Below are 25687 nucleotides of genomic sequence, written 5' to 3'. Positions count from 1 at the left end.
GCCCTTAACTGATGGAGAATTTATCACAGTCCTGGATTATCTGTTCAATGGTTAATTACTCAATAATTTTATTTTAATTTGAACTTCACTAGCTTCAATTTTCCAACATGTAATGTTGGGGTTTTTTCTACTAGATTAGAGCTTTCTGCTATCAGTCTTTGTCTTCTTACCGGTAATTACAGAACATGATCAACCTATTTCTTAAGCTTGCCTCTGATAAATTACATTAATTGAGCCCCTTTGGTCACTCAACGTGAGTAATCAGACAGTTCTTTTAGGAACCTTTCATGGTCATTCCAAGCAAATATGACACAATTTGTTTTCATCAATATTGAGCGAAAATGAAATGATTGTATGTTCAGATATAAGTTTAAACACATTGTGAGAACTTGTAATGGATTTTAATGGTAAAGTAATAAGTGGTATTTAAAAAAAAAAAAAAATTAGCTATTACCTTCATAACGGGAAGGATGAGGGATTCTCATCCTGAAATAAAAGGCAAGCTAAATATTGTGCAGGAAACAAACAACTGATAAAGAATTTGCTTAACTGATAAAAAAATTAGCTTTAAGTATAAGGTGTTTCTGAACAGAGATGTAGGAAGATCATCTGAAGATCTTAGGAACTTTTAAGTGATAGTGGAAAAAAACAAGTCCTCAAATATCTCCATCTGCTAAAGTGAAAGAATAGAGTAAATAAAAGGGTGTTTGTGCACCGTCTTATCGTACATTAATGGAGTTAATTTATTTTAGAGGATTTAAAATTTTATTTTAAGTTATTTTCGGAGAGGAGCTAAACAAACAATAATGTTATTACTGTGATATAGAGTGATATAAAAATTAGCTACCTCATAGAAAAGTCCTGTTGTTTCACAGGCTATGGTTTCAAAGATTAAAAAATAATTTTTCCCCTCTGGAATTACTTCTTTGAGAACACAACCATTCTTGCCAGAGTTTGAAGTTTACATGACTAACACACGTAGATGCTGTTTCTTAATATGAATGTCTTTTCTGTAATTTATTGCTGTTCTGCCTCAATGCAACCTATATACCATGTTATGTTTATTACTATTCATTCAAAGTTCATTGGTGTAGAAAATAAACTGTATTTCAGTTCTCCTAGTAAGATTATTTTCTCTCTTGATGTTTGCAGGAATGTTTTTTTCAAAATACATTTAGGAGAAACACCTTTATAAAATAAAGGTGATTAATCCTTGTCCTAATTACATATTTTAAAATATAAATGTTCCATCTGTTGATTTTGCTCAGGGTATTTAAAACAAGGGAATTCTTGACTGGTGCAGCTGTTTTCCTCTGTTGTGTAAATGCTCTTCAATTCAGAGGTTATTGATCTGAAAGCCACTAACAGATCCTTTGGGTTCATTGCAACCTAGTGTGTCGATGCAGTTACCACACAGGGCAAAAAGTCTACCTGCTTATAATCTTTAAGAAACACTGCTTGGAGGAAAAAGTTACTGAACCTTGCTAAGGAGAAGTTCCTCTCAATTAAATGTCCCTATTATACCCACAAGCATCTGTATAACAGAGTGTTTGGATTGTTAGGATTGAGAAAAAGTAGGGAGTAAAAGGAAGAGAGCTCAAAAAACCCTTTTCTTATAGGGTTTGGGTTTTTTTCTTTTACAGTTATAAAGCCTTACAAATATGTCATTTAAAGAGAAAACATACTATGGAAGTACATCCAGAAACAAGTCACGTTACAGACTTGGTTAGACAGTATAATATCATTCATTACACATGCTTGAAAAGATTCATTCATGCCAGGATTCAAGATGGATTTTTTTGTTTTTCCTCAGAAAATAAAGAGTTCCACTTTTCAACTCCACTTTTTTTTTTTAACCTGGAATTGGAAGAAATACTACAAAGGGACCTCAAAATGCAACAGTTATTGCAATTATTGATCATGATGAACAGCAAAGAAAAGCATTTCCAAGCATGGACTGCATCCTGAAATTTAAATTCCTAGTTTGCTGACAAAATATTTTTTTTTTCTTAAATGCAATCACATAAAAGGAATGTAGGGTTATAATAAGTAGCTCCTAAAAATAGATGCCATTTAAATTAAGCAGCAATTTTATAACAAATCTCTGTCACCTTTTGGGAAACACAAATATTTGAAATTCTGAAGCAGACTGATAGAGAGGAGGAGTTTCTGACAGACTCCAACTGTCTTGCAGGTTGCAATAATTAGAGACTGACTGATACATTGGTGCAATTACTCCATTCCTTTGGCCGGGACCATTTTCAGAGATTGTGTGCTAATAAAAATCACACTGATGCTTTCATAAACTTGTAACTGTGAATTTCAAACAGGTCTTTTTCTTCTAGTCAGAGCCTACCCATTTTCCTTGTCTCCAGTGCTGGAGACATTTCCCTAATGTTCTTGACTTTCTGAGTCATTATCAGACTTTTATTCTGGCTTTTTTCTTTCTGTTCAGGGCTTTTTCCTCCTTTCCCTGAGCAACTTTTAAAAGCAAGATCATACACAGTCTTCTAGAGCAAACATGATACATACTTCTATGTTACTAAGAAATCAGGAATCAAAAATGAATGATTTCCTTGGAAAACTTGCTAGATTTTACTATGGTAGTCCAATATTTATTTGTATTTATTTACTTATTTTTAGTAAGTATGTGTTAGGAGAATCTTTTACTTAAAAAAGAGGGGTTAATGCTTTTTTTCTTTAGCTAACATCTAGAGACTCAAGGTGTGTTTTCACTTTACCCAAAGCCTACAGCAAAGGGGTATGGCAATGCTTTTTCACTTAGTTTGGGGCATTTGTAATTTAGAGTCTGACATAAACAAAGTCCTATGGATGGAAGTTGCCAACACACCAACTGAATAACCCATCTCTTATTTTCTTTTTGTTAATAAATCTGTTATTCTGACCCCTTAATATAATCCAGCCTTATGTAAATTTCATTTAGCTCCATCAGGTCCTTCTTTAAATTAAGGTAGTGGTAATGGAAACATGTTTTTAGCACCATGTGATTTTCAGTATCAATTAACTCAAATTCTTCCCATACTTGTACAACTTTCATACATGTGCATATTATAATTTTTTCTGATGAGCTAATATAGTGATAATCCTATTTTTAAATAGATTTTGCTTGTGCATTTATTTCTGGCAAAGCAGAATGGAAAATGAAAATAGGGAAGATCATTTTCAGAATTTCATGTTTGCCTCCGTTCCTGATTAGAGGATGTACTGAAGGGGCTGCTTTTATCCAGAGCTCTGCAGAAACTGATCTGAAATGAAAACATGAAGCTTGGAAATGGATCCTGTGAAATGAGTCCTACAATTTTTAGGCTATACAGTAGTAGAATTATCCCTCAATAATGCCAGTAATACTGCACAAAAAGGACAGCATCACCCCACTGAACTCATCTGGAAAAAAAAAAAAAAAAAGAAATCCATTAAAAGGCAAACCTCTGTAGTTAAAATATAAAAGCTTTTTCTTCCAAATTGGGGCTGCTAAACTAAGCTCAACTTTGCAGCTAAAATGAAATGGTTTAATCCTATACCACATGAAAGGAGAATGTCAGCAATTAAGTCAGACTAGAAAGCTTTGTTAGTGAAGGAATGCCTGGCTGGAACTTGCCCTCAAAGGCTTTACAAGGGAAACAGTCATTTATTTAGGCAATCTCTTGACAAAATACAAAAGAGGTAAACTGATAATGGATTGGCACTTCAGGGGAACCAAAAGCTTTTAATAAAACTGCTCTGGACCACCCTCCTCCTCCTAAATATCAAACTCTCTGAGAGGTAACCTTCCAATAACCTTGGTGGGATGCATGGCAGGGCGATTTACCAGGACACCCCCATTCTTCTCTTTTCAGGCTCCTGCTCACACGGCTATTGGCAATGTCAGAACAGCAAGTGTTATAGACCAGAACAAAGCTGTGATTTTGAAGACAACTGTGGGGATAACACAGATGAGAGTGAATGCGGAACTTCCTGCACCTTTGAGAACGGCAGATGTGGCTGGCAAAATTCCCTGGCGGACAATTTTAACTGGGTGCTAGGGGTCAGCTCGCCTAAAAGTCTCAGACCTCCCGGGGACCACACGCTTGGAAATAGAACTGGTATGTTGTCAGTTTACAAACAAGATATAACTATCTTCATGGAGCTTCTCATACCTCCCTTCACAGGCAGCAGGGAGGTTATAACATGTCTAATCAGGGTGTAATTTTTAATGCATTAAATGTGTAACAATATCAAAATATTAATTTCTGTTGTAAAGTGACTTTAAGTTAGGAAAAATTGATTCTCAGTTGTTTCTCCTTTAAGTATTGCTTTATGAATCAAGCAAGATAATTTGTTACTTGTCAGGAGAAAGGCATTTGGTCTGGTTGCAGTTTGCAAGGGTGTGTTAACTCAGCTCTGAAATCCACTGGTCCCACTCCTCCAGAGACTGAGCTCATTTCTAGGAAGCTTAAAGTTACCCATAGTGACTACTAATAATTTAATTTTAAGTAATTTTAAATAAATACATTTAAATAAATAAACCTCCTTTGTTAGTAGCAGTGCAGCTCCTGGTTTATTTTGGCCAAAGCACCCAGTTATCTGTTCTTGTTCTTGCTACAAGCTCCATGCCTTCATCCTCTGCCTTTGAAGGTCCCATAGCTCAGGCAAAGCTGTTACCAAAGCTGAGCTCAGAACTGATCTTAAATTGAAATATTCCACAGCAGAGTTGCACAAAGGTGTGGGACTTGTAGCTGTTGAATGTTTACATGAACTGCTGAAGGACAAAACCCAATAAAACCAAAGTTTGCTTGAAGATATGTAGAAACTCAGGGGCTAGTGAGAGCTTGCCAAGGTGACTGAGGGTGAAACAGGCACAAATAATCACAAAGATTATGTGTTCGTATGTTTTTAAATTTTGAGACAGTCCAGCCTGTCTGCATTTCACTGATCTCAAAGTGAGATACAGTACAAAACAACTGCCCTCCAATGTGTCCCTGTCTTTCATTTGGTTTTAAAAAAGCCAATTCTGTTAGAATACAGATTTATGTATCTCCATGGTATATATGTTGAATTGGCTCCACATATGAATAAAATTACCGCTCATTTAATTCTCAAGCCTGGAAATTTACCCTATGATGTGAAAGCTAAGTATTTTTATCATGGTGAGTGATCAAACAGGTCAAATTCTCCATTTCTTACTCAAGAGCTGCTCTATAGTCTTGAAATTGTGTTATCAAATAAATGTATTTAGAATTAATTTCACTTTTCACAATTTCAATATGGTGAAATTTTTAAAGGTGAAGGTGGTATCTGGACATATTGTTAGAACTGATAGCACTTAATAATTGTGTTCATCATGGGAGAACCAAAACAAAATTCAGCTCAGCTGTTAAAATTTTGTCATATGTGGTAGAGAATACTGCAGTATTCAGTGATCGGTCCTTGTACAAAGACGAATTTCAGCAATTACTTCCAAAACCACAGCTCTTGAGCTCACATCTAGCAATTGCTTAATTCTAACTCCCCTATTAGCATCTCTGTTTTCAACATTAAAGTGTTGAAAATTTGCTTATGACTAGAATTACATCATTCTGGTTGGAATTAAGTGATTTGTCCTATTATCTTCTAGCCAAGCTTGACTAGCTGTGATCACTGTCCCACAGCGCTGGTCCCAGTCATTCAGATCAAGGGGCCTTTCAGAGTGTCCCTTGTCTGCCACCTCAGTCAGTGAAGTTTCCTTCCAAAGAAGACTCTGAAAGTTTTTGGGGTTGGGTTGCTTTGGTTTGGTTTGGTTTGGTTTCCTCCAAACAGAAGTCATTTGCCTAATATTAAACAGGTGTTAACAAACAGCAACATGCCCAGCACTCGACCCAGCCTAGACACATCTTCCTAGCAGACATTGATGCCATGATGTGGCATGCTTTTGACATCTTGTAGTGTTTAGTACATGGCTTTTTTAACACACAAAATAGCAGATGTAGAAAAAAAAGTTAATTTGCATTTTCTAATCATATACATTTTTAAAATATTATCATGAATATGTCACTACACTTGTTGAATATATGCTTGATCTCAGGGAACAGTCAAATTCTTCATCCCATAATATTATGGCAAACATCTATAGTTGTAAATTAGCCAGAGAAGTGTCAAAGTTAGAATAAACCCATTTTACTCCATCTCTAATGAAGTACATTTTTTTTCTCTAATTCATATACAAACTTTAGTAGACGTGCAATTCTAATTTAACAGTGCGTTATTTATCCTACATTTATGTTTATGTGAACTACACATTTGGTTTTTGTACAAAGGAAAAAAAAATTTTGAAAACTTGCAGAATTTATTATACTTCTGATTAAAAATAAAAATGGAAGACTCAAGGACCATATCAGTGTTGGAAAATATTAACTATAGGCATCTATTTTTGCAACTTCTTCTGACTAAATAATTTAAATGTGAGTTAATATTCATATATTAAAGAGTACAGATGGCCAAAGGTAATATGAATCATTAGGGATACCTAATGACTTATAAATGTATGAAGGTTTTTTTGCCTTTTTCACAAGTTTTTGCTATTTTGAAGGTTATCTTTCAGAAAACTTCATCCTGAAATTTATCATGGTGTGGCTATTGTATGATGTACTGTCAAAATAGCAACTAATGCTGTTGGGCAAGGACAGGTAATCAGAGTAGCTGGGAAACATAGAAGTATGTTCACTCTTCTACACAGGTCCATCCAAATCCTAAGCTGGTCCCAGTTTATTCCTGATATAACAAGTACACAAGGAATGTGATCTAGTAATTTTTAACCCCAAGACGAAGTTCCCTAGTATAGGACCTATATGGGAAGTATACTTCATATGTCTCTACACTTACTTTGCTGAGTTTTGGAATCTAATTTGAAAATCCAAAACAATTTTTCAGTAATACATCATTTAATTTCAGGTCAATTCCTGTATCTTGAGGCCACTGCAATAGGCCTAAAAAATGAAAAAGCCCACGTGAAGAGTTCCAGATGGAAAGAATCAAGTGGGACTTGTGTGCTGAGCTTCTGGTACTTCAAGTCATCAAAAGCCATGGGGCATATTCAGGTTCTGATTAAGGTAATAAAAAAAACTTTTGCATATCTGATATCGGTAAGTGTATATGTGCTCCAGCAGAGTGCTTCAGCACTCTGACTTTCTGTTGTTCAGCTTGTAGACTGGAAGAACTCCCACATGCCTCCTACTTCAGTGCTGGTTTTTTAATATTCTAGTCTCTTAAAAATGTTTTACCATTTCTCTTCCAAAAGAAGTTTCTCTGAATAGCCACAGAAAATCTTTTTAAAACATCTTTCCATTTTTCCTCTTCACATACAGTACCTTTCTCTTTTATATTCTCCATGTGAGAGCTATTTTCATATTTTGCTGACATCCCTATTGGTAGCTATCAGTATACAACTCTGTTGTTCTGATGGGATGACATCCACCAAATAAATGAACTAACAACATGCACAAAGTGAGAATAAAATGCAAAAATATTACTGTATTAAATTATTTATCTTTTTATGTAAGCAGGTACAGAATATATAATCAATTTTCTTTAGAAATGGCATTTTCTTCACTAAATGTAGGATGACCAAAAAATTATAAAAAAAAGAAAAATACTATTTAGTTATTCAGTTACAAATTGAAACCGATACATTCCTTGAAAATTGTTTATTCCGTTTGTTGTTCGTTAAAAAGGATTAAATGCTTGTAAAAGCAAGTTTTAAATCATAATATGATTCTGAGTAAAATGTAGAAATTAATGATCAGTGTAGCAAAAGCATACATTTCACCTCCCTGTGTATATTATGCAATTTAGTGCCATTGGGCATTTTAATGGTGTTCCAACACAATGACCAAATATACCACTTCTCGATGTAGTAGAAACCTTTGCAAATGAGGTCTTGTGTATTTGTGCTTACCTGAATCTGTGCAGCGAATTCTGGCTATTCAAGTATAAATCATGGTGCAATTTATGTGCCACATGTCTGTTAACTTTTCTTTCTTCAATATCTCTAATAAAATCTTGACATAGAAATTATTTTGGTCAATTGCATTAACATTTCTGTTTTATTTCCAATGCACATGTTGACTGCCTTAACTTCTAATGATAAATCATATTTTGTCCTTGAAAACAAATCGCTAAAAATTGTTTCTCTAATGTTCTGGATATTATAAGAATAAATCAAATGCCTGGAAGATAATACACTTCAATAGTTTTTAACATCTAAAGACATAACCTAGCCTAAGTCTGTCTGAAATATAAAACCAATGAGCTCTTTGACAGCAAGTAGGAGATTTTTTCATGGATTAGTCCAAACACCTACAAATGACAACAGGCCACTCATCAAGTAGCTGTATAGTTAATGAGATATATTTATACAGCTATTTTTCCTAGAATTGATCAAATCCATAAAGGAGACAAGTAGATTAAAAAAAAATAATGTTGTTTTAAAATAATTTTTCTTTGGTAATGTATTCAAAAATGAAAACAAAAATAGATCCCGTTATTTACCATGAATAAGGTGCAAAAATAAACATTTATTTTAACTCAAAGTTCAAATTATGTTCTCATCGCATTACTCAAAGGTGTATCTTGTAGCACCCAAATATTGTAATTATGAGCATTTTAGGATTGCTGAATTTTAAGTGAAAGCTAGCTTGCAAACTAACTTTGGTGGAAAATAAATAGCAGCTGCACTAGGTACGTGTGAATAGTTTGCACTTAAATTATCACTGTTGATTGCATACAGTAATTATCACATTAAGTATGATGCAGCATGGACAGTTGTCTTAAAAAGAGAAAAAATAATTATATCTCATTTTATTATAAGCAGTGAAATTAATAATACACATGGAAGTACTTCTGTTAAACAGGAGACAGTAGAAGTGAAATAAAAGAACATCAAACAAACCACACCACCTAAAATGAGTTAAAAAGAGACATTTATTCTCTGTTGGGGGATTGTCTCTGAAGGGTTCAAGTCCAGTAGCTAAAATTCTTAATTATTTTTTCCACCCTCAGGATGGACAAAGGGATTTAATTTTTTTTTATTTTTTACAAAATTGACCTGAGCAGAGTTTTACTAGTTATCCCCATTGATAAGAGCCTGTAGAGATTCTTTTCCACTATACTTTTTAATATTTGTTTGAAATGTAATGTTCAAATATATGACTTTTATGGAATTTTTCTAGATCACAATTAGTAATACTTCCTTTCTCTCAATTTTGGTAATATTCTTTCTGTTTTTTTTTTTTTTTCTTTTATTCTTATTACAGTGAGACATTGCCCTTTTCTTATTTTCACATAATTTTACTATCCTAATAAACTTTTCAGACATTGTTTTTATGTTATTTTAAATCCTTGTCTCCAGTGAGCTTAAAGAGATTCTAAAGGCAGTGTGAATAGAAGGCATTTGAGTAATGACTTATTATTCTTATTCAATTTTTTTAATGAAGGCAAGAATTCTACGTGGAGATAGGAAAAATTCTCATTATTGTGTCCAGGATTGTTTTGCAGATCAGCCTAGTTTGCCTGTTATGTTGCTTATAAGGATTCATAAGTCAATATTATAATTAGAGTTTCTATTTAGCAATGTCTGTATGAATAAAATCTAATTAAATAATACATAGTCATAGGAAGTCATATTGAAGCTTCTCCTGCTAGTCCAAACTGCAGTACCAATATATTTCCATCTAGTTTGAGTATCTCTTGATTTAAAGTTAATATCAGTGAAAGCAGATCAGTACATTGTGATTAGTTGAAAATGCAAGGAAGAGGAGATGACCTGGGAAGGAATTTACTGTCTCAAGTTTGACAGCTTAGCAAATTGTTTCTAGCTACAGTCATTACATTCATTAGAAGTTGAACTGAGAGTGAACACTGTACACACCAACTGTACAGTAATGAACAATATAATGAGGAAATATCATATGGAGGTAGAATGAGGAAGACGTTTCTTCTCCTCCTGAATATTAGAGTAGAAAAAAAATGGTAATCGAGTAAACAGCCATTTTTTTTAAATCATCATTCATGGTATGTATTGACATCTTCTCTTAATATTCGCATTTCTTGTCCCCATTCAGGAAGCTTAAGAATATTATCTGTCATACTACTGAAGTAGTATCCCAGATTATGATATAGCAGGATCATAAAAGTGATACTATAGCCAAGTATGAACTTTTATGTTAAGGGTTGCAGTTAGTGAAAACAAATTCATTTTCTAAGGGAATTTCTCTGCAGTTACTGTTTTTTTTCTCCTCAAATTGTACTACTTATTCTTCATATAAACCTCTCTGTATATGGAAGAATAATCCAATCAAAATGATGGGCTGTTAAACTAGTTTCAAAAACACAGTATTCTTCAAATCAACCCCTAAATACTTATGCAAACGAAAGATGTTGACATTACAGCTATTTATGGAGACTGAAATATCCAACTTTCCACCCATCTAAATTGAAATTACAAAGTGTTTAAAGCAGTGTAAATGGTCACTGGGCAAACAATATTACCAGAAGAGATCTGGATATAACTAGTAAAAACTTTGCTACTGCAGTGAGATTTTGAGATACTTTTAATCTTCTCTGTGCCGGTTTTACGAGAATACAATCCATTGTAAGAGATATTTTGAAGCTGAAGTGCAGCATATTCACTATGCCTGTTTTAGCAGTGATGGTAGGATTCCTCATCAGTACTCAATACTGGTTTATTTCATAAGTTGGAGGAAACAGGGTTATTAAATGGGCTTCTAAAGAGGCAAGCAAGAGTTCTTACGTGAAAGGAATGATACATTTTATTGTTCTGCTGATTTGAACACATTTCCTACTGCTACTTAAGTTGTTTTTGTCATAAAAAAGAAGCTAGTCTTGGGTATCACAGTAGGAAAGGAACAACAATCAAAGGATGAAACCATTTGTTGAAGATAATTTTTGTGGGATGAATGTTAATTGCCCTGCATATAGACATTGTCATTAAAATAGCTAATTTAGGATTTAATACAGCTGGGGGGGGGGGAGGCTCTTTCAAGGATTTGGAACAAGCCTCTAAAAAGAAATATGCAGATGTATAAGGAAGGTGAAACCTGCCATTAGTAACTACCTCTGCTGACTGTGACAAGGCCAATATACACAGGATCTCATTAGGAAGTTCCAGTGGACCTTACTCAGGCATTTGTCATAGTGAATTAATTCCATCCAGTTACAAATGAGCAAAGACATAATGATATTCGGGAGGACAAGAAGTCCTGGCCAGCTCATGGCAAGCAAAGCAAGGCCCTGTTGACACCACTGGAGTGACAGACTAACCTGGCCAGGGCAACAGACAGCTGGGACCAGCAGCCAGCAGCCAGCCTCCTCCAGCTGCTCAGGGCTGATGCAGCACAGACCCAGTCACCTGGCTGCTGGGCTGCTGTGGCTTCTCAGCAAAAGCTGGAAGCCGTCACAGTTATTCCCTTGATATTGTTATTGGTTTTACCTAGCCTATGGTAGAGACAAGAGGAAAGAGCTAGTGCTGTAGAAATGTGTAACTTAGCAGATGCCACAGCTCAGGTATAGATGACTCATGGTGGTTTTTGTAATTCCCTGGTTATTTTTGGTGGAGCAGCATACTGTCCCAAGTTATCACCAGGAAAACCTGCAGCAGAGATGCTGTAGATGCCAGCTGATTTCTTCTGGACATTTATATTTCTGGGATTGAGTAGTTTTAAATGAAATTTTCACAAATCAGTATCATTGACCCTACTTCTATTGGAAGACACTCAAGAATAAAGTCTGAGGAGACAACTTATTCTGCTTCACAGCTTAAAATAGACTGTGTATTTCTACATTGCTTCTTCTCACTGGCTGAATGAAAAACAATCAACTCCTCACATTAATGTAAAAGTTATAGATTTCATTGTATTCAGGTAGCCTCAAGGCAGATTATCTGACCTCCATGCAGCTAGATGAAGAAACTTCAAATTTTCCAAGATTTGCCTGAATGTTTTACTTAAGAGTCTGCTGGACTTCAAAGCATGCTCTAAACAATGTAGAAAATGTGTAGATTTTTCACTTGCCCTCTTAGACATAATAAACTTTTTAGAGAATTTCTTTAAATCTAATGCAGAAGTGTAAAGTTTTCTAGTATTTGTATATGGGTGAAACAGATATATGAACATATCTAGCTGTATGTTCAGTAGCTTATATTTATAATTTTTTTTTCATTTGAATCCTAGTATTTTGTTTATTTCCAATGGTTGTCCTTTATTAAATCCAGCAAAATATACATTCAGGAGAATTTAATTCCACACAGCAGCACAGGGGTAATGGCCTTTATTTAATGGGTATCTATATAGCTCTCAAAAGGGACAGAGTTTTAAACTCTTTGCTCCTGTTGTTGACCTGTGAACTGTTGTTAAAAGTTGTATTTGAGTCAACGAAATGTCTGATCTGACTAATGAGTGAGAATAAGGGAGTACTGCCTTAGTCCCAGGAGCTTTAAAGGAAATCAGTGGGGATACTGTGAAATACAGCATTGTCAAGAAAGAAAGGAAGATTAACTTTTATGGCAGCTTTACTTCCCAGAGCAAGATAATTTTATACTTACATTTCTTCAATTGAATGCAGAATCTGAAACAGCACTTTCCACCTTTTTAGGCCTTGTTTCAAACAGGGTTGTTGTAAGTCTGATTTTGACCCCATGACATAAGCATATCTCCAGGTAAATTGAGACTGAGGCAGTGATTAAATAGAAATGTCAGTTTTCAGTGGAAGCATCATTTCTCAAAAATAGTTTCCATAGAAGGAACAAACAAATATGCACAACCATAAATAAGGGCAGACACCATTCAGTGCATTTTATCTTCTCAGAAGAGTACATTAGGAAGTTATTTTGATCTTCTTCATTGTAAATTATTGGAAGCATATAATTAATTGTATTCTTATACTGCAACCAGATGTAAGCATTCATTCCAAAGAGTTGGTGAGCTGGAATAAAACATTTGGATGTGCTTTCAAGAAAAAAAAGTATTTTGAAGAAGGGTTAAAGAATTCACCTTGTATTTTGGAATCTTGCTTGTGAAGGCGAGAAGTTTATCAGAGGATTTGTGATTTCTGGAAACACATATAAGAGAAATTGTTCGTATGTGAATTCTTCAGCATTTTTTTGTTTAAATTCTTTGAGAACGTGACCTTTTTCTCCCTTAGGACATGAGGACAATGAGTAGTAAAGGATTAGTGTGACTAAGGTCATGTCTGTCAGGCAGGGCAGTGCCTGGTTAGAAAACTGAGCAGGCTGACAGATTTATACAGTACGATGCATACCGAATCGTCGAAGCAATACAACAATATCCTGTAACATTACACCTGGAATCACAAGCCCTGCCTCTCAGGGCTAATACCACTATCCTATTTGCTATCCCAGCCTGGCACCATATTGCACAATGTGACATGGATGAAAAATGCACTTTCGGTCTCCTCCATACTGCACAGTTCTCCAGTGTTGTTTCACTGAACTCATTCCCCAAATCAGAAATCTCTGGGAGTGATTTGCTGTATTGATTTGTGGGCTCATAATCTCACAGAGTGATGGTGATTACATTGCTGCTTTTTAGCATATGAGACTTTGAAGCATCTCTGGGATCTTTGCAGGTCGGACTTCTTTTGCTCCTTTCTAACACTTCCCAGGGCAGCCATTCAACAGCTAAAGTTGTGATTTAAGTCTGTCTCAGGGCAGAGTTCTTTTAAGGATCATAGAGCTGCTGTTTAATTATTGTTACTGAAGCAACAGACATCAAAATCAGGTCTTTTTTATATAGCGGCTGTGAAACAGACTTTTTTATGAAGACAAAAGGACTTTGTCTAAATGATAGAGGCATAGCCTTGAGCTTTGAGCATTTTTATTATCTTATTTTCATATCTCTTCTTCTAAATAGGTAAATTTAGAAATTTAATTAATATACCTTTTTTTAAAAGAAAATTAAATAATGCAACGTGTAATCTGGTGCCTGCTGATGTCTTTTATAAAGCATACAGTATTGATCAAACCTGAAAACACAAGACAGTATCTAATTTTCCTGATCAGCAACTCCACTTGAAAAAACCACACTGAACATATCTAGGAGTTCCATTTAACCTCAGAAAAGGTGGAAGATCTTTCTTCTTTCCTTTTTCCTTTCTCATTTCTTTTTACACCCCGAGGCCCCTTGGTCTTCCACTGAGGAAAGTATCTTCCTTTTGTCAAACACAGACTGAATTGAACAGATGTTATACTGGCAAGACTTCAGCAAGCATCGATGTAACACTAGTGCTCATTGTAGAACATTAATTTGTTTCCAATTTTATCCTCCTTTAATGCAACTTTTATTTTTTAATTCATAGTTCATTTTTAGTGTCTTGGAGATGTTCTAGTTTTTGGTAGTCTTTGATCTTTGCCAGGCTTGCAGTATCAAGCTGTAGTGTGCTTAAAATTACTTTGATGAATCAATAAAGGGTCTTAGCATGAAAAGTCTAACTTTTATGCTTCCAGAAATCTTTTCAGTTTCTGGCCCTCAGCTTTGAATCCACAGTAGCTTCAGAAAAAAAACACCCGTGTGTTTCTGTATTTACTGTAATTTATTTCACAAAGATGGAAGTATTTGATTCTGATTAATTTCATGCAAGAGTTGGACTAGGTATTTTTTAGTACCTATATTTATGAATTTAATAACCTGTATAAGCATTTGTTTGTAGGTTGACCCCATTGTATTACCTAATAGTGAATTAAATGAAAGATGAAAGGCTGCTTTAAGTAGAATTTCCTTATCATTGCACGAAGTGACATCCTACATGGTGGTAAGAGTAGTTATCATTTGCAGCAGAGACTAATAGTGTCAATGTAACAGGAACTTTGAGAGACTTGGTTTCTTCCCACTATCTTACTTACCATGGAGATACTTTTCCATAACCTCGTAACTTTGTGTTTCTTGCCTGTGAAAGGGTCATTGCAGCTCAGAGATGAATTGAACCCCATAGTCCATTCATAGGAATTTCTTATCTAGGTCTTTAGATTCTTTTGACAGGCCTTTATGTTCAGCCACACACCTCAGGTTGTCCAGCTACCCTCAGCACTTCCCACCTTGCCTCATTCTTTCGCAACTTGTTCCTAAAAGTTTTGCCAGGCCATATCGGCAAAATTAAAAAACAAGGAGCTCATATAAGGAATTCTAGTACTACGCTTAAGAATGAAGGCTTTTTAACAGAAGAAACCATGCCAATGTGATTTTCTGTTTTAATTAATGAAGTAATGAGAGATGATACTGTAGCACTACTAAAACCAGGAATTAAAAAGACCATTTGCATAAGTCCCTGGAATATGTGGGTGTAAGTGTGTGGTCTGCAGAGTATATTTGATTTTGCCTTCAGAAGGAGCATTAAAAGAAGGAAATGAACACTAAACATAACATTTCTTATCTCCCACAAATCAGAACAGTTGAGTCTCTTAATCTCTCTGTGATACTAGTTTTTCTTTAGCTCTAGGAGTTTTAGATGACATGGAAAGTTTTCACAGCTAATGCAAATGAAAAAACCCCCAACTTTATTTTAAGTGTGGATCTTATGGAATTAACAAATAAAGAGAATTATTAAATATTTAGTTGTAACACTGGGGTCTAATGGAGACTAGGAATAACTGGGTGAAGTCAAAATATGAGGATTTTCTTAGAAGAATTGTGGTCTTGTATTCTAAAGAGAGTGAGGACATCAAAAAACCTCACCACCTACCAAAAAAATCCAAAAATCTTTAGACTATACTAAAGAAAAACTGTATTGTCTATCAAAAAATCATGTGGATGCTTTTCAGGTTTTCATAATAAATGAAAACGGTAAGATCCATTTTTTTGCTTAACTTTCAAAATCATACAAGTGAAAAAAATAAAATTCTTATAATGGAAAACATTCTAACCAAAATTTTGTTTGTTGGATAGCAGTCATTGACTAAAAATACAGTGAAATATTTTAAACTAATTTTAATTCTAACACTCATAATAACAGGAAAACCATTAAAAGCATGGAGAACAAAAGAGTGTAAATAACCTTATTTTTATTTCCTTGCAAAATCATCTCTTTTCTATAAACCACTAAATGTCACCACACATTTCTCATTATAATGGTAGGGGAAGCTTTGATATCACAGGTGCCATTTTATGATTAATAATTATGAACATTTTTTGGATGTCAATTCCTCTTCTCATTGAAATGTAAGAAGAGACAGCTGTTGCAGAAAGGTCATATGAAACCACAGTGGAAACTTAGGCTAATGCAATTGTACAATGCCATTTATTTTATATAGCTAACTTCTCAGTTTATTGAAAACTGTGTTTCATTGTTTGAAGTTACAGTGAAATGGACGAGGCATTCAATCTATACTTGGATGAATCAATAAATCAAGGCACAAATGTGAAGCATCTTTCAGCTTTTAAATAATTTGCACTAGACTTTTTTTGTGTACATTTATACCGCCTTATTTAGGTGGCTAAAAATATTACTTATTCTATAAAATGTCGGTATGATGACACCACTCTGCCTTTTATCCAATGAAAATCTGCAGCCTAAACTTAGATGTTATTTGGTCTTCCCTTCAGCTGCTCACTGTTGCCTTCCACTCCTTCCACTGAGTAGCATAACTTAGTATCTTACTGTTTTCTATTTTAATTTATTTTTATCTGTATGGGAGAAAAGGTTCTTTAAATAAGAGTTTCCAATGTGATCCAGGAGAGGCAGTATTTAAATTTTGATACATGAACCACCTAATTAATTTCATTGATTAGCGAACAGAAGGTGACTCTTATTTATGACATGTAAATATGCATTAGATTTGAAGGATTCTGCTTTGCACAACATTATTCTGAGCATTTTGACACTGTGATTCAGTTCAGAATTGTGTTCAATGGGAGTTCAGAGGGAGTATGTTATCAAAAAGTTTATTAGCAGTCACAAAATTATTTAGGTGGATTTCCATCCCTTTAACACCTTATACACTGCGTTCTTCAAGTGTTACTAAAAGAATGGGAGTTCTTTTTTTTCCAGCTTAGCTGTTTTAGGATTATGTGGGTTATGGAAAGGAATTAACAACTAATGAAAAACCTCCCCTGACTCACTAGCTGTACATTTTTAACCTTGGACTTTGCCTTAGTCAGTAATATAGTCTAAGTCAGTACATCTGGAATTTAATCTCTGTACAAATTGCAGTCTCCTCCTTCCAAGTTGTACCAAGATTTATTGTACAGAGAAATAAGTGTTTTTTTAAGTAAGATTTGAAAACTCTTGACAATAGTGGTGCAGTAAGACCATTCTAAAGAGACCAGCTGTCTTGAAAAGACCAATCTTAAAGAGTCAATCTTATCAGTTTGAAAAGAAAATTTTACTATGTGGAGCTGAAGAACCTGAATGGTCTTACAAATCATATCCAGAGAAGGTGTGGTCATATGAGGAAGAAAGGTACAGGAGACCATGTAGCAAGATAGACGAAGGCACATCATGGTAAATGATACCAAAATACCTTAAAGCATACCATCGAGTTCATATTTTCTGAGTATGCCAATCTAATGGCTACAAATCTTACAGTGGTGCATGTAGGATGCCATTGTTATAGAAACTTCTTAGAATTCATCTTAAAATATCCCTTTCCATACAGAGATGATCAGACTGAACTTCTGCTGTAGAATGGGTGGGGAAGGTATGTTCTTCCACAAATGGCTTGAAGTCCTCTTATTTTCAATTGTTTTGTCACTCCGTGGTTATATTTTTCCTTTGATTTGCCTTTTTTAATGTTGCAACATTTCCTTAGTTCACACAGAAAGATTTATATTCTTCTGATAATTAGCTCTGTGCTTATTGGTTGTAGGGAATAAATCCATTTAGAAAATGCAGACAGAACTTCTGCACTGTCTGCAACATCTAGACAAAAACTGAAGAAGTGGAAACGGGGAATAGAGGTTATCACAACTACTGAAAGTACAAACCAGAAGTGGATTATGTAACAGTTGCTACACTGGGAAGAAATGGAAGGATATCTGAGGGATTTTTATTGAAAACCAAAAAATTAATGGAAGAGAAAAAATGCCACTGAAATTCCTTTTCTACCTTAGTTTTATTTGTATTTGTTTGACAGTTTGAAAGTTATTACAAATTCTCTTTTACATATTTCAAGCATGGCTGATGCTTGTTCTTGTGCTTGTTTTCAGACGTATCATTTTGCCTTTATGTAGGCAAATTATTTCTATGTTACCACAGGAAAGACATCTTAGAAAGAGATCTTTGCACTTTCTCCAGCATGTAGATTTCTTTCCCAAGAAATATGTTAAGATCACAGGACCTGTTGTTAAATTGTAATTTGTCCCGATGTGGGTGGGATTCCTGTTATTTGAAGTCTTGGATGCCTCCTGTGCAGCCACTGCAGCAGTCACCCTAGCCTCTCTTTGTTGATGATGGGGTTTTACTCACTATGTCTTGTCTATAAGGGAGCCTTGAGTATGATTTATCTCATTCTAAAGTAAGCATCTATAAGATGAAAGTTGGCTATTGCTTTCCATAGAGCTTCCTGTAGACATGTAACTCTCTACAGTAACATTCAATAAGAAATATTGGCTACATTCAGGAATGTCATTGGATAAATATTTGAATTTTGGGTATTTCAGGAAATATTTCTGGATACTTACATAGATATTTCATATCTATGCCGGCAATGCAAACACCAAGAACTCATGAATATGTTTGCAAACTTTTATCTTCTACGTCCCTACTATATTATATATAGTTATATATTTATAACTTTATATGTCCTTGAATATATAAAGTGGTGACCACTGGAGAGAGAAGTAGGGAAAGAGAGGGAATCTCACTGAAGTGTTTTAATATTATAAGATCTGTCATTTATGAAAGCCCTCAATTTGTAGAGAATATATTTCATAACTACAGATTAAAAATTTAAATCAGATCTAGTTCCTTGGCGTTGTCTAAGAAATAAATGGTATCCATCAGATATTATAGAGAAAGCACTTGAGCATTCCTTTTAAAGATGTCTCTTTGCTCAGGATCAATTCAGTGAAGCTTAAAAATACTTAATCAAGCTTTGACTATTTAAAGAACTTACTATTTTTTTCAGCCTTAGTGTTTTGATTTCCCCGAGCCTGTCCAATTCATCTAATATCACTGAGGATCTGTTCTATATTTCTACAAGCCCAAAAGCTACAATCCAATGAAAAAGAATATTCTAACAGAATACAAATAGGCTGTAAAAGTAAATGTCAAAAAGAAAGAAGTACAATTACATCCCAGTGAACCTCCCACTACGTCAAAGTAGGGATGACACCTGACCGACAGTAATCATTCTTTTACACGTCTGAAAAAGCTTGAGATACTCTTTTAGGATTAGTAGGGAATATTGATGTCAATCCTTGTCCAGAAGACTTGTCACTTTGAAGAAGTGACAGATGAACTATTTAGTAAAACCTTGAAAGGTTTAATGTCATTGTACAAGAATTAAGAATTACTATTGCTAGTCTTAAGATACAGGTTTTTTGTACTGCCCTAAAAGGACCATTTTTTTAAAAAAAAGTATGTTTAGTTTACAGTAGATAGATGCACTTGTTTTCCCTTGTTTTTTCAAATTTTTAATTTTTGTCTCAGCAGAATCCCTGTAAAGAAAGATATGTTTTTCTACTCTTTACATTCAGTTTTATATACAGAATCAAGGTGGTATTAGAGGTGAATTACTAAATTGAAATATTGATTAAAACAAACAAAATCTCGGAAAGATTTGAGATGTTTTGTTCAGCTGAATTGGCTTTGCTTTGGGGCTTTTCTTTTTCAAGGAAGCTGTCATGACAGTGCTTTCATTCTTCATGAACAAATCTTCACATTTTGATGAGCTGAGTGGACTTTCACACAGACTGATTCCATGATTCCTGCCTTGTGGAACTGATTGTCTAAACAGTGTGACACTGTGAATAGAAAAATGCTTCTGACCTTAGCCACTAACTGTCAAAGTTTCAGAGAAGAAAAGATAGTCCCACCAGCACAGCTTCTGCCTGCCCACTGTGTCACTCAAACAGTATTTTGATCCATGTGGTTGACTAGAGTAAGGTGCTCCAATTCCAAGCAGACCTTTGCCCAGGAATGGACCACACGTAGCGATAAATTGTTCCAAGATAAGACGTGTTGATGAATAAGCAAAGTTTGGTCCCACTGCCTGAAAAGTTTGAAATTATAGTTCAGTTAAATACTGAGTAAGTATCCAAACTGGTAAATTTATCTGAATTGAGTATTTTAACAATCTTTCGATTTAGTTTATATTAAACACTGATTCAGTGTGAGAACATCTAGACCAGATTAATTTCTTTCATTTTTAGGAGAGACAGAGATGTATTTTCCTTCTGTTTCAGCAGCCACAGCAAAAACTAACAAAAAGTCACTTTTTTGATGCAGCTCAGCAATACTTTCTGTCCTAGCTGAAAGTTTTAGTCAACATTTGGTAAAGGCAATGAAAGTGCCAAACAACTCTGCACCATCTGACTTATTTCAGACAGTGTACATAAATAGATGGGCACAGACATAAGTGAAAAGAAAGGTGCTTCACCATTCTTCTAAAAGACATCCTGGACTAATACACATTGTCAGGATCTGGTGTGATCTGTGGTCCTGAGATGCGAGTTTTGCCCGTGTCCTAGTTTCACCGTGGCTGGCCGCATGCACAGACTTTCCAAGGCACTCAGTGGGCTGTGCCTAGCCAGTTCCCTCCCCGGTGGGTGCTCCAAGGTCAGGATGCAACATGGATGTCACCACTGGTTCTAGAGTTGTTAGGGGTATACACCTCCTATTTGAACAACAAGTTTGTATTTCTTCTCTCATTCCATAACCCAACTGATAAAGGAGAAAAAAAAAAAAAAAAGATGATCCAAAGAAGATGATCTAAAGTATGGTTCTTAAAGGTCAAAAAGTGGTAAGAGTTATCAACACTACTTTGAAGTTCCTTGATTTTACACTTAAGATGTGCAGAAGACGAGTTAAAGCTGCTTAATAAAAAGCTGAAATTTGACACGTGATTTTGCCTTGTATCTTCAAATATGGTACTCAGTATTCTCTATAGGAGGAAAAACATGACAGATTTGAGGTTATCTATCTCATTTTTGTGTCTTTTTATGATCTTGATTTTTATGATCTTGATTCATAAAGTGTTTTGTTGCATCTCGTACTGTGTATGTTCTGCATTTGTTTAGGCAGTCAGTATAAGTAAAGTTTTTACTTTTATCTTACAATCCAAGGAATCTAGCATTGCACAATGTTCAGACACTGTCCTTATCTTTGGCACAACAGATAGTTCTAACAGTTGTCCAGAGTTGTCTTAAAGTTTTGTAACTGTGATAATTTCTCTTTTGAGCTCTGGTGTTCCAGAGAATTACAGTTGCCTCAACTCAAAGATGGGAATAAGTTGAGGAGACCTGTAAAACATGATTAAAACAAAGGTGTGACAAGGTTTGAGACAAAATGGAACCAAGTTGCTTGAAATGCTAATGGTCTTATAAAATGGCTTTGATGCTTATTGTTACTCAGTCTTACTGGTAACACTGAAGGAAAAAAATGAAATCAAAGTAACCACAATTGTATCCTTTAAGCTACCTAAAAACCAAAATCAGATGAATGTGGATTATGCTAGGAAATGAAGAAATTTTTTGCATTTGAGGAGAAAGGAGGGCTGGGAGGGCTAGGAAATGAAGACAGGATGAAGTAGTACAAGGTACCTAATGAATCCTCTTTTACAAAGAGGAGTTGTTTTATTTCTCTGTTCTAATCGGTAAGGATAACATGCAGAATGAAGATGTGTTTTAAGACCCTTAGCACGTAAAAGTGTATTTGATGGAAAGAGTATCATGGGAATGCAGAAAGATGCAAACAAGAAACAGAAAAGTTTGCCTGGTTATAAATGAAAGTTATACTGAAATCTAGTAGTTTTAATTGTGACAGGATAAATTAAAGTTCTAAGAAGGTGATACTCACAGAATATTTCAAAGAAAATCATTAAATTATTCTTGCCTTCCCAGTATAGAATTCTTTTGCAAAATAGGAGTTTTAAAAGTATAACTTCATCTTTGCTAATGAGCAACTTCATTGTCATTCCTTGAAATGCATACCTGCTTGAAACAAAATCCTGTCTCCAGATGAATTACCAGATGCTTTTTATCAAAATGTTTTTGAAACTGGCTTTTCTCAACTCAGCACTTACAGTAATTAAGAACCAAGAGTCTACCGTTTAGCTCCTAGAACTAATGCAAGTGCTGGCACTCATGACAGGGTGAGCTGTTAATGCCCTCTGATGCTCTAAAGGAATTCACTATGAGATTCCAGAATTCCAAAACTGGTGTATTTTAAAAAAGGAATTTCATCATTGAATTTGTTCACTAGAATGCATGCTCCTTGCTGAAATGCATATTCCTTTATTTCAGTGATGTTAATTTTGGAAATGAAAATTGGGGAAAAGATATTTTAGAGAGTGAAAATCATCTTAATGCTTTACATAAAGGAGGAAATGAAACGCATGGATGGATGGATGGATTGATGGATGGATGGGCTTTGTCATTAACTCTTTATTATGAAAACCTGCTGAGACTAATACATGCAGACTGACTAATAAAAGGCTTGAAGGCTGAAATATCAATGTTTCATCTTGCTGTTTTCCTTTCTTCTATAATGCTCTGTGAAAATGTAATAATGTGATTTTGTAAGTTATCCTTAAAAGTGAAGCCAGTTTTTCCATGCATACTAATGTACTTATGCAGTATACATTTTGCCTGGATCAAATAATTTCTTAAAGATACCATTTGATCAGCTTGATATTTCTTTCTCAAGAGTTTTTATAGAAGGCAGAGACATATTAAACAGCATTTAAGGTTCCCGTCAAAATACAACTTTGAAAAATTAGAGAGAAACTTATTTTTAATTTATTCTCTTCAGTGCTGACAATCATGAATCTTCATTGAAGTCACTAGAACTTGAGTAAGCTCATCACTTTCAGCAGCATATCCCTAAAGTAAAACTCTCCCTGTTGCATACTTATCACTAACATTTTGCTATCTTTTGGGACCATTACTCTGTAGATTGTTGCAGTTCCGTTATCTGCTTTTTTTGTTGTTTTTCTTCTTTTTTTACTACCGCCATTTGTTGAATATTTCAGAATCCCATAACATGCATCCCTCAGCATCCCTCAGTTTAGTGATGGAAAGCATGAACTTCGAGTTTAAAATCTCTCCTTATGTTGAAATTACTTCTACTTGTCTCTTTCAGAGCTATTCTAGGTGGACTTAATAATTTTGGAATTACATGTTTAATGCAGAGCTTCAACATTCAGATAATTAGCAGTAAATTTCTAAATGTAATGGTAATCTTAACCACAAGTCTCTGGGGGTTGTTTTGTAGGAGAGACAAATTTTCAAAGCAGTAGCTAAGGGCAGAGTAGTAACTACTGTTGTGCCCGGATCTTGCTACATGATCAACAGTGTGTACAAATGTTTTATTTGATTTGTTTGCATACACTTACCATCCTTAAACTTAACATACAGAGTATGTGTTTTTCTCTAAAATAAAGAAGCCTGTCAAAGCTGAGATGAGTTATTGTAACTAGTGCTGTTATAAAGTGCTGCTGAAATATTTGTATTGAATTGTTATCAGCCCGGTGATTGACAGTGTGCCAGAGGATACACATGCTCATTCATAACTCAAATCTTCATGACCTTATTGTCTGCTCTCATTTTTCTTCATGTCACCATGAAGAGAGAAGAAAAGAGAGAAAAGAGAGAAGAAGAAAAGAAGAAAAAAAGGAAAGAAAAGAGGAAAGAGAAAAGGAACAAAAAAGTGAACCAAAAATTCAAATCTTGGGTGAACAAATCTTGAACTCAGTTCATTTTTTGACCCATTTAAATAATTTTAATAATTTTATACTGTATGTGGATTTATCTGATGTAGAGCTTTTTTGCTTGAATGAAATATGAGGTCAAACTCTGTAGGGTTAAGTTACTGTTTTCAAATAATCTAAGCAATATTCTTTTAGGAAGTTAAGCTTTAAGAGAAAATCAGTAAGAAATGAAAAAAGAGATAGAATCTATCATGTGTTTTGGAAATAATTTTAGGTGAAGAAGACACAATAGTTCACATCTTTTTCTTTTAAGATAAGAGATTCTGCTCTACAGCATCAGTTTTCAGTTTTATTGCATTTTAATGTGCTTTTTTTTTTTCAACCTACGTATGAAAGACTTAATCCTAGGAACTGAGATCTTCAAAAATAAGCAAGTATTCTGTGTACTGTAGTGCTGAGGTAGCAACAGCCCAAATCTATAAGGAAAGTGCTCAGAACCTTCTGAAAATAGGACTCACTCTCAAGCAATGAAACCTAAATAAGTAGATAGATGATATTAGAAATGTCAGCGAAGACATACACTGTTCTGTGATTTGGAGAAATACAGCTTCATAGAAAAGGTCTTTAAAATATGGGCAAATGAGGAAAAGCTGCGATTTTTCTTCGTTCCACCTTATGTTTCTTTGATGTACCTGTAAAAGTGCAGGACTGCACTCCACTCCTTGTTGAGTAAAAGGCGGAAGCAGGGAGGGAACATACCTCATCATGGGATGCTTCATCTTTAAACTACTTGGTCAACCATCAAAAGGCTTTAATGATGATACTACTTAAGGAAAGTAAAACTTCATTAAAACCAGGTTTATTAGTTAACTTCATTTGCACACCATGAAAATAAGCTTGATTCTAAACCAAGAAGAAGTAGCCTGAAAAGTAAACTGCCATCCTGAAATACTCTTGTAAAACAGGGGTTACCATGCATCAAAAGCTACAGAAATGAACAGTGACAGTTAAAGTCGCATTATGCTCATTCTATACTATGTTTCTGTGCTTTGCATAACACATATCCTGTTTCAAAAATTCTGGATGGTAGCAGCTTACCAGGAAGATACTCTTTTCAAAGGAACCTGAAAGGAGAGGAGAAAAGCTTTTTCCTGACAGTTTAAAAAAGTATGTAAAAGGAGTTTGACTTCTATCAAAAGTCTGAAGGGTGCTGCAGAAAGAGAAGCCTTTTGATACAGTGAATCTTGAAAGGTTTTTTATGGTATTAATAATAAACAGTTAATGTTTTTCAATGAATCATTTGAAAATATTCTGTCTCTGATTAAAAAGCCCTCGAGTATATTTGATTTGAAGAGTCCAGGAATTTTAGCAAATGTTTTTATTGCCTCCATCCATTTGGTAAGCTCAGCTTCATTTCCTGTGGCTTTGCTGAAATAAATATCAGATGCAAATGAACCAGGGAAATACTTTGAACCCAGCTCGGAACATGAATAGAAGGAGAGGTGCAGATCAAGAACAAAACCTGGGTTTCTTTGCCGTTTCACTGCAGACATAACAAGGCAGATTGTCTCCTAGCAGAACCTTTATAATTGCACCTGGAATACTTAGTGTATTCTTCTGATAGAGACCGTATTCATACGAAGTTTCTTTGCAACATCTTGCAACAGAGAATTACATACTCTTGCATGCTTTGGATTCAATTACTAATATCGTTCTGACCGTGTTAGAAATGTAGCCTTGAGAATAATGGTGGTCTCTGCTCCGTAGGAAAAATATTAAACTCGACCACAAAATAAAAGGAATTCTAAGACAGAAAGA

At 34.8% G+C, this 25687-nt stretch overlaps 1 protein-coding gene across 1 annotated transcript in view; it reads left to right on the top strand.

The window, feature by feature from the left end:
* The window catches only part of MALRD1 (MAM and LDL receptor class A domain containing 1), a 277676-nt gene that overhangs the window by 131846 nt on the left and 120143 nt on the right, over positions 1-25687 (top strand). The window contains exons 26-27 of the mRNA XM_059818810.1: positions 3858-4103; positions 6928-7085. Of these exons, the coding sequence (XP_059674793.1) occupies positions 3858-4103; positions 6928-7085 (404 nt within the window). The remainder of the gene's footprint in view (positions 1-3857; positions 4104-6927; positions 7086-25687) is intronic.

Source organism: Gavia stellata, chromosome 6 (assembly GCF_030936135.1).
Source record: "Gavia stellata isolate bGavSte3 chromosome 6, bGavSte3.hap2, whole genome shotgun sequence".
Classification (NCBI taxonomy): domain Eukaryota; kingdom Metazoa; phylum Chordata; class Aves; order Gaviiformes; family Gaviidae; genus Gavia; species Gavia stellata.
This window is presented reverse-complemented; position numbering and strand designations above follow the sequence as displayed.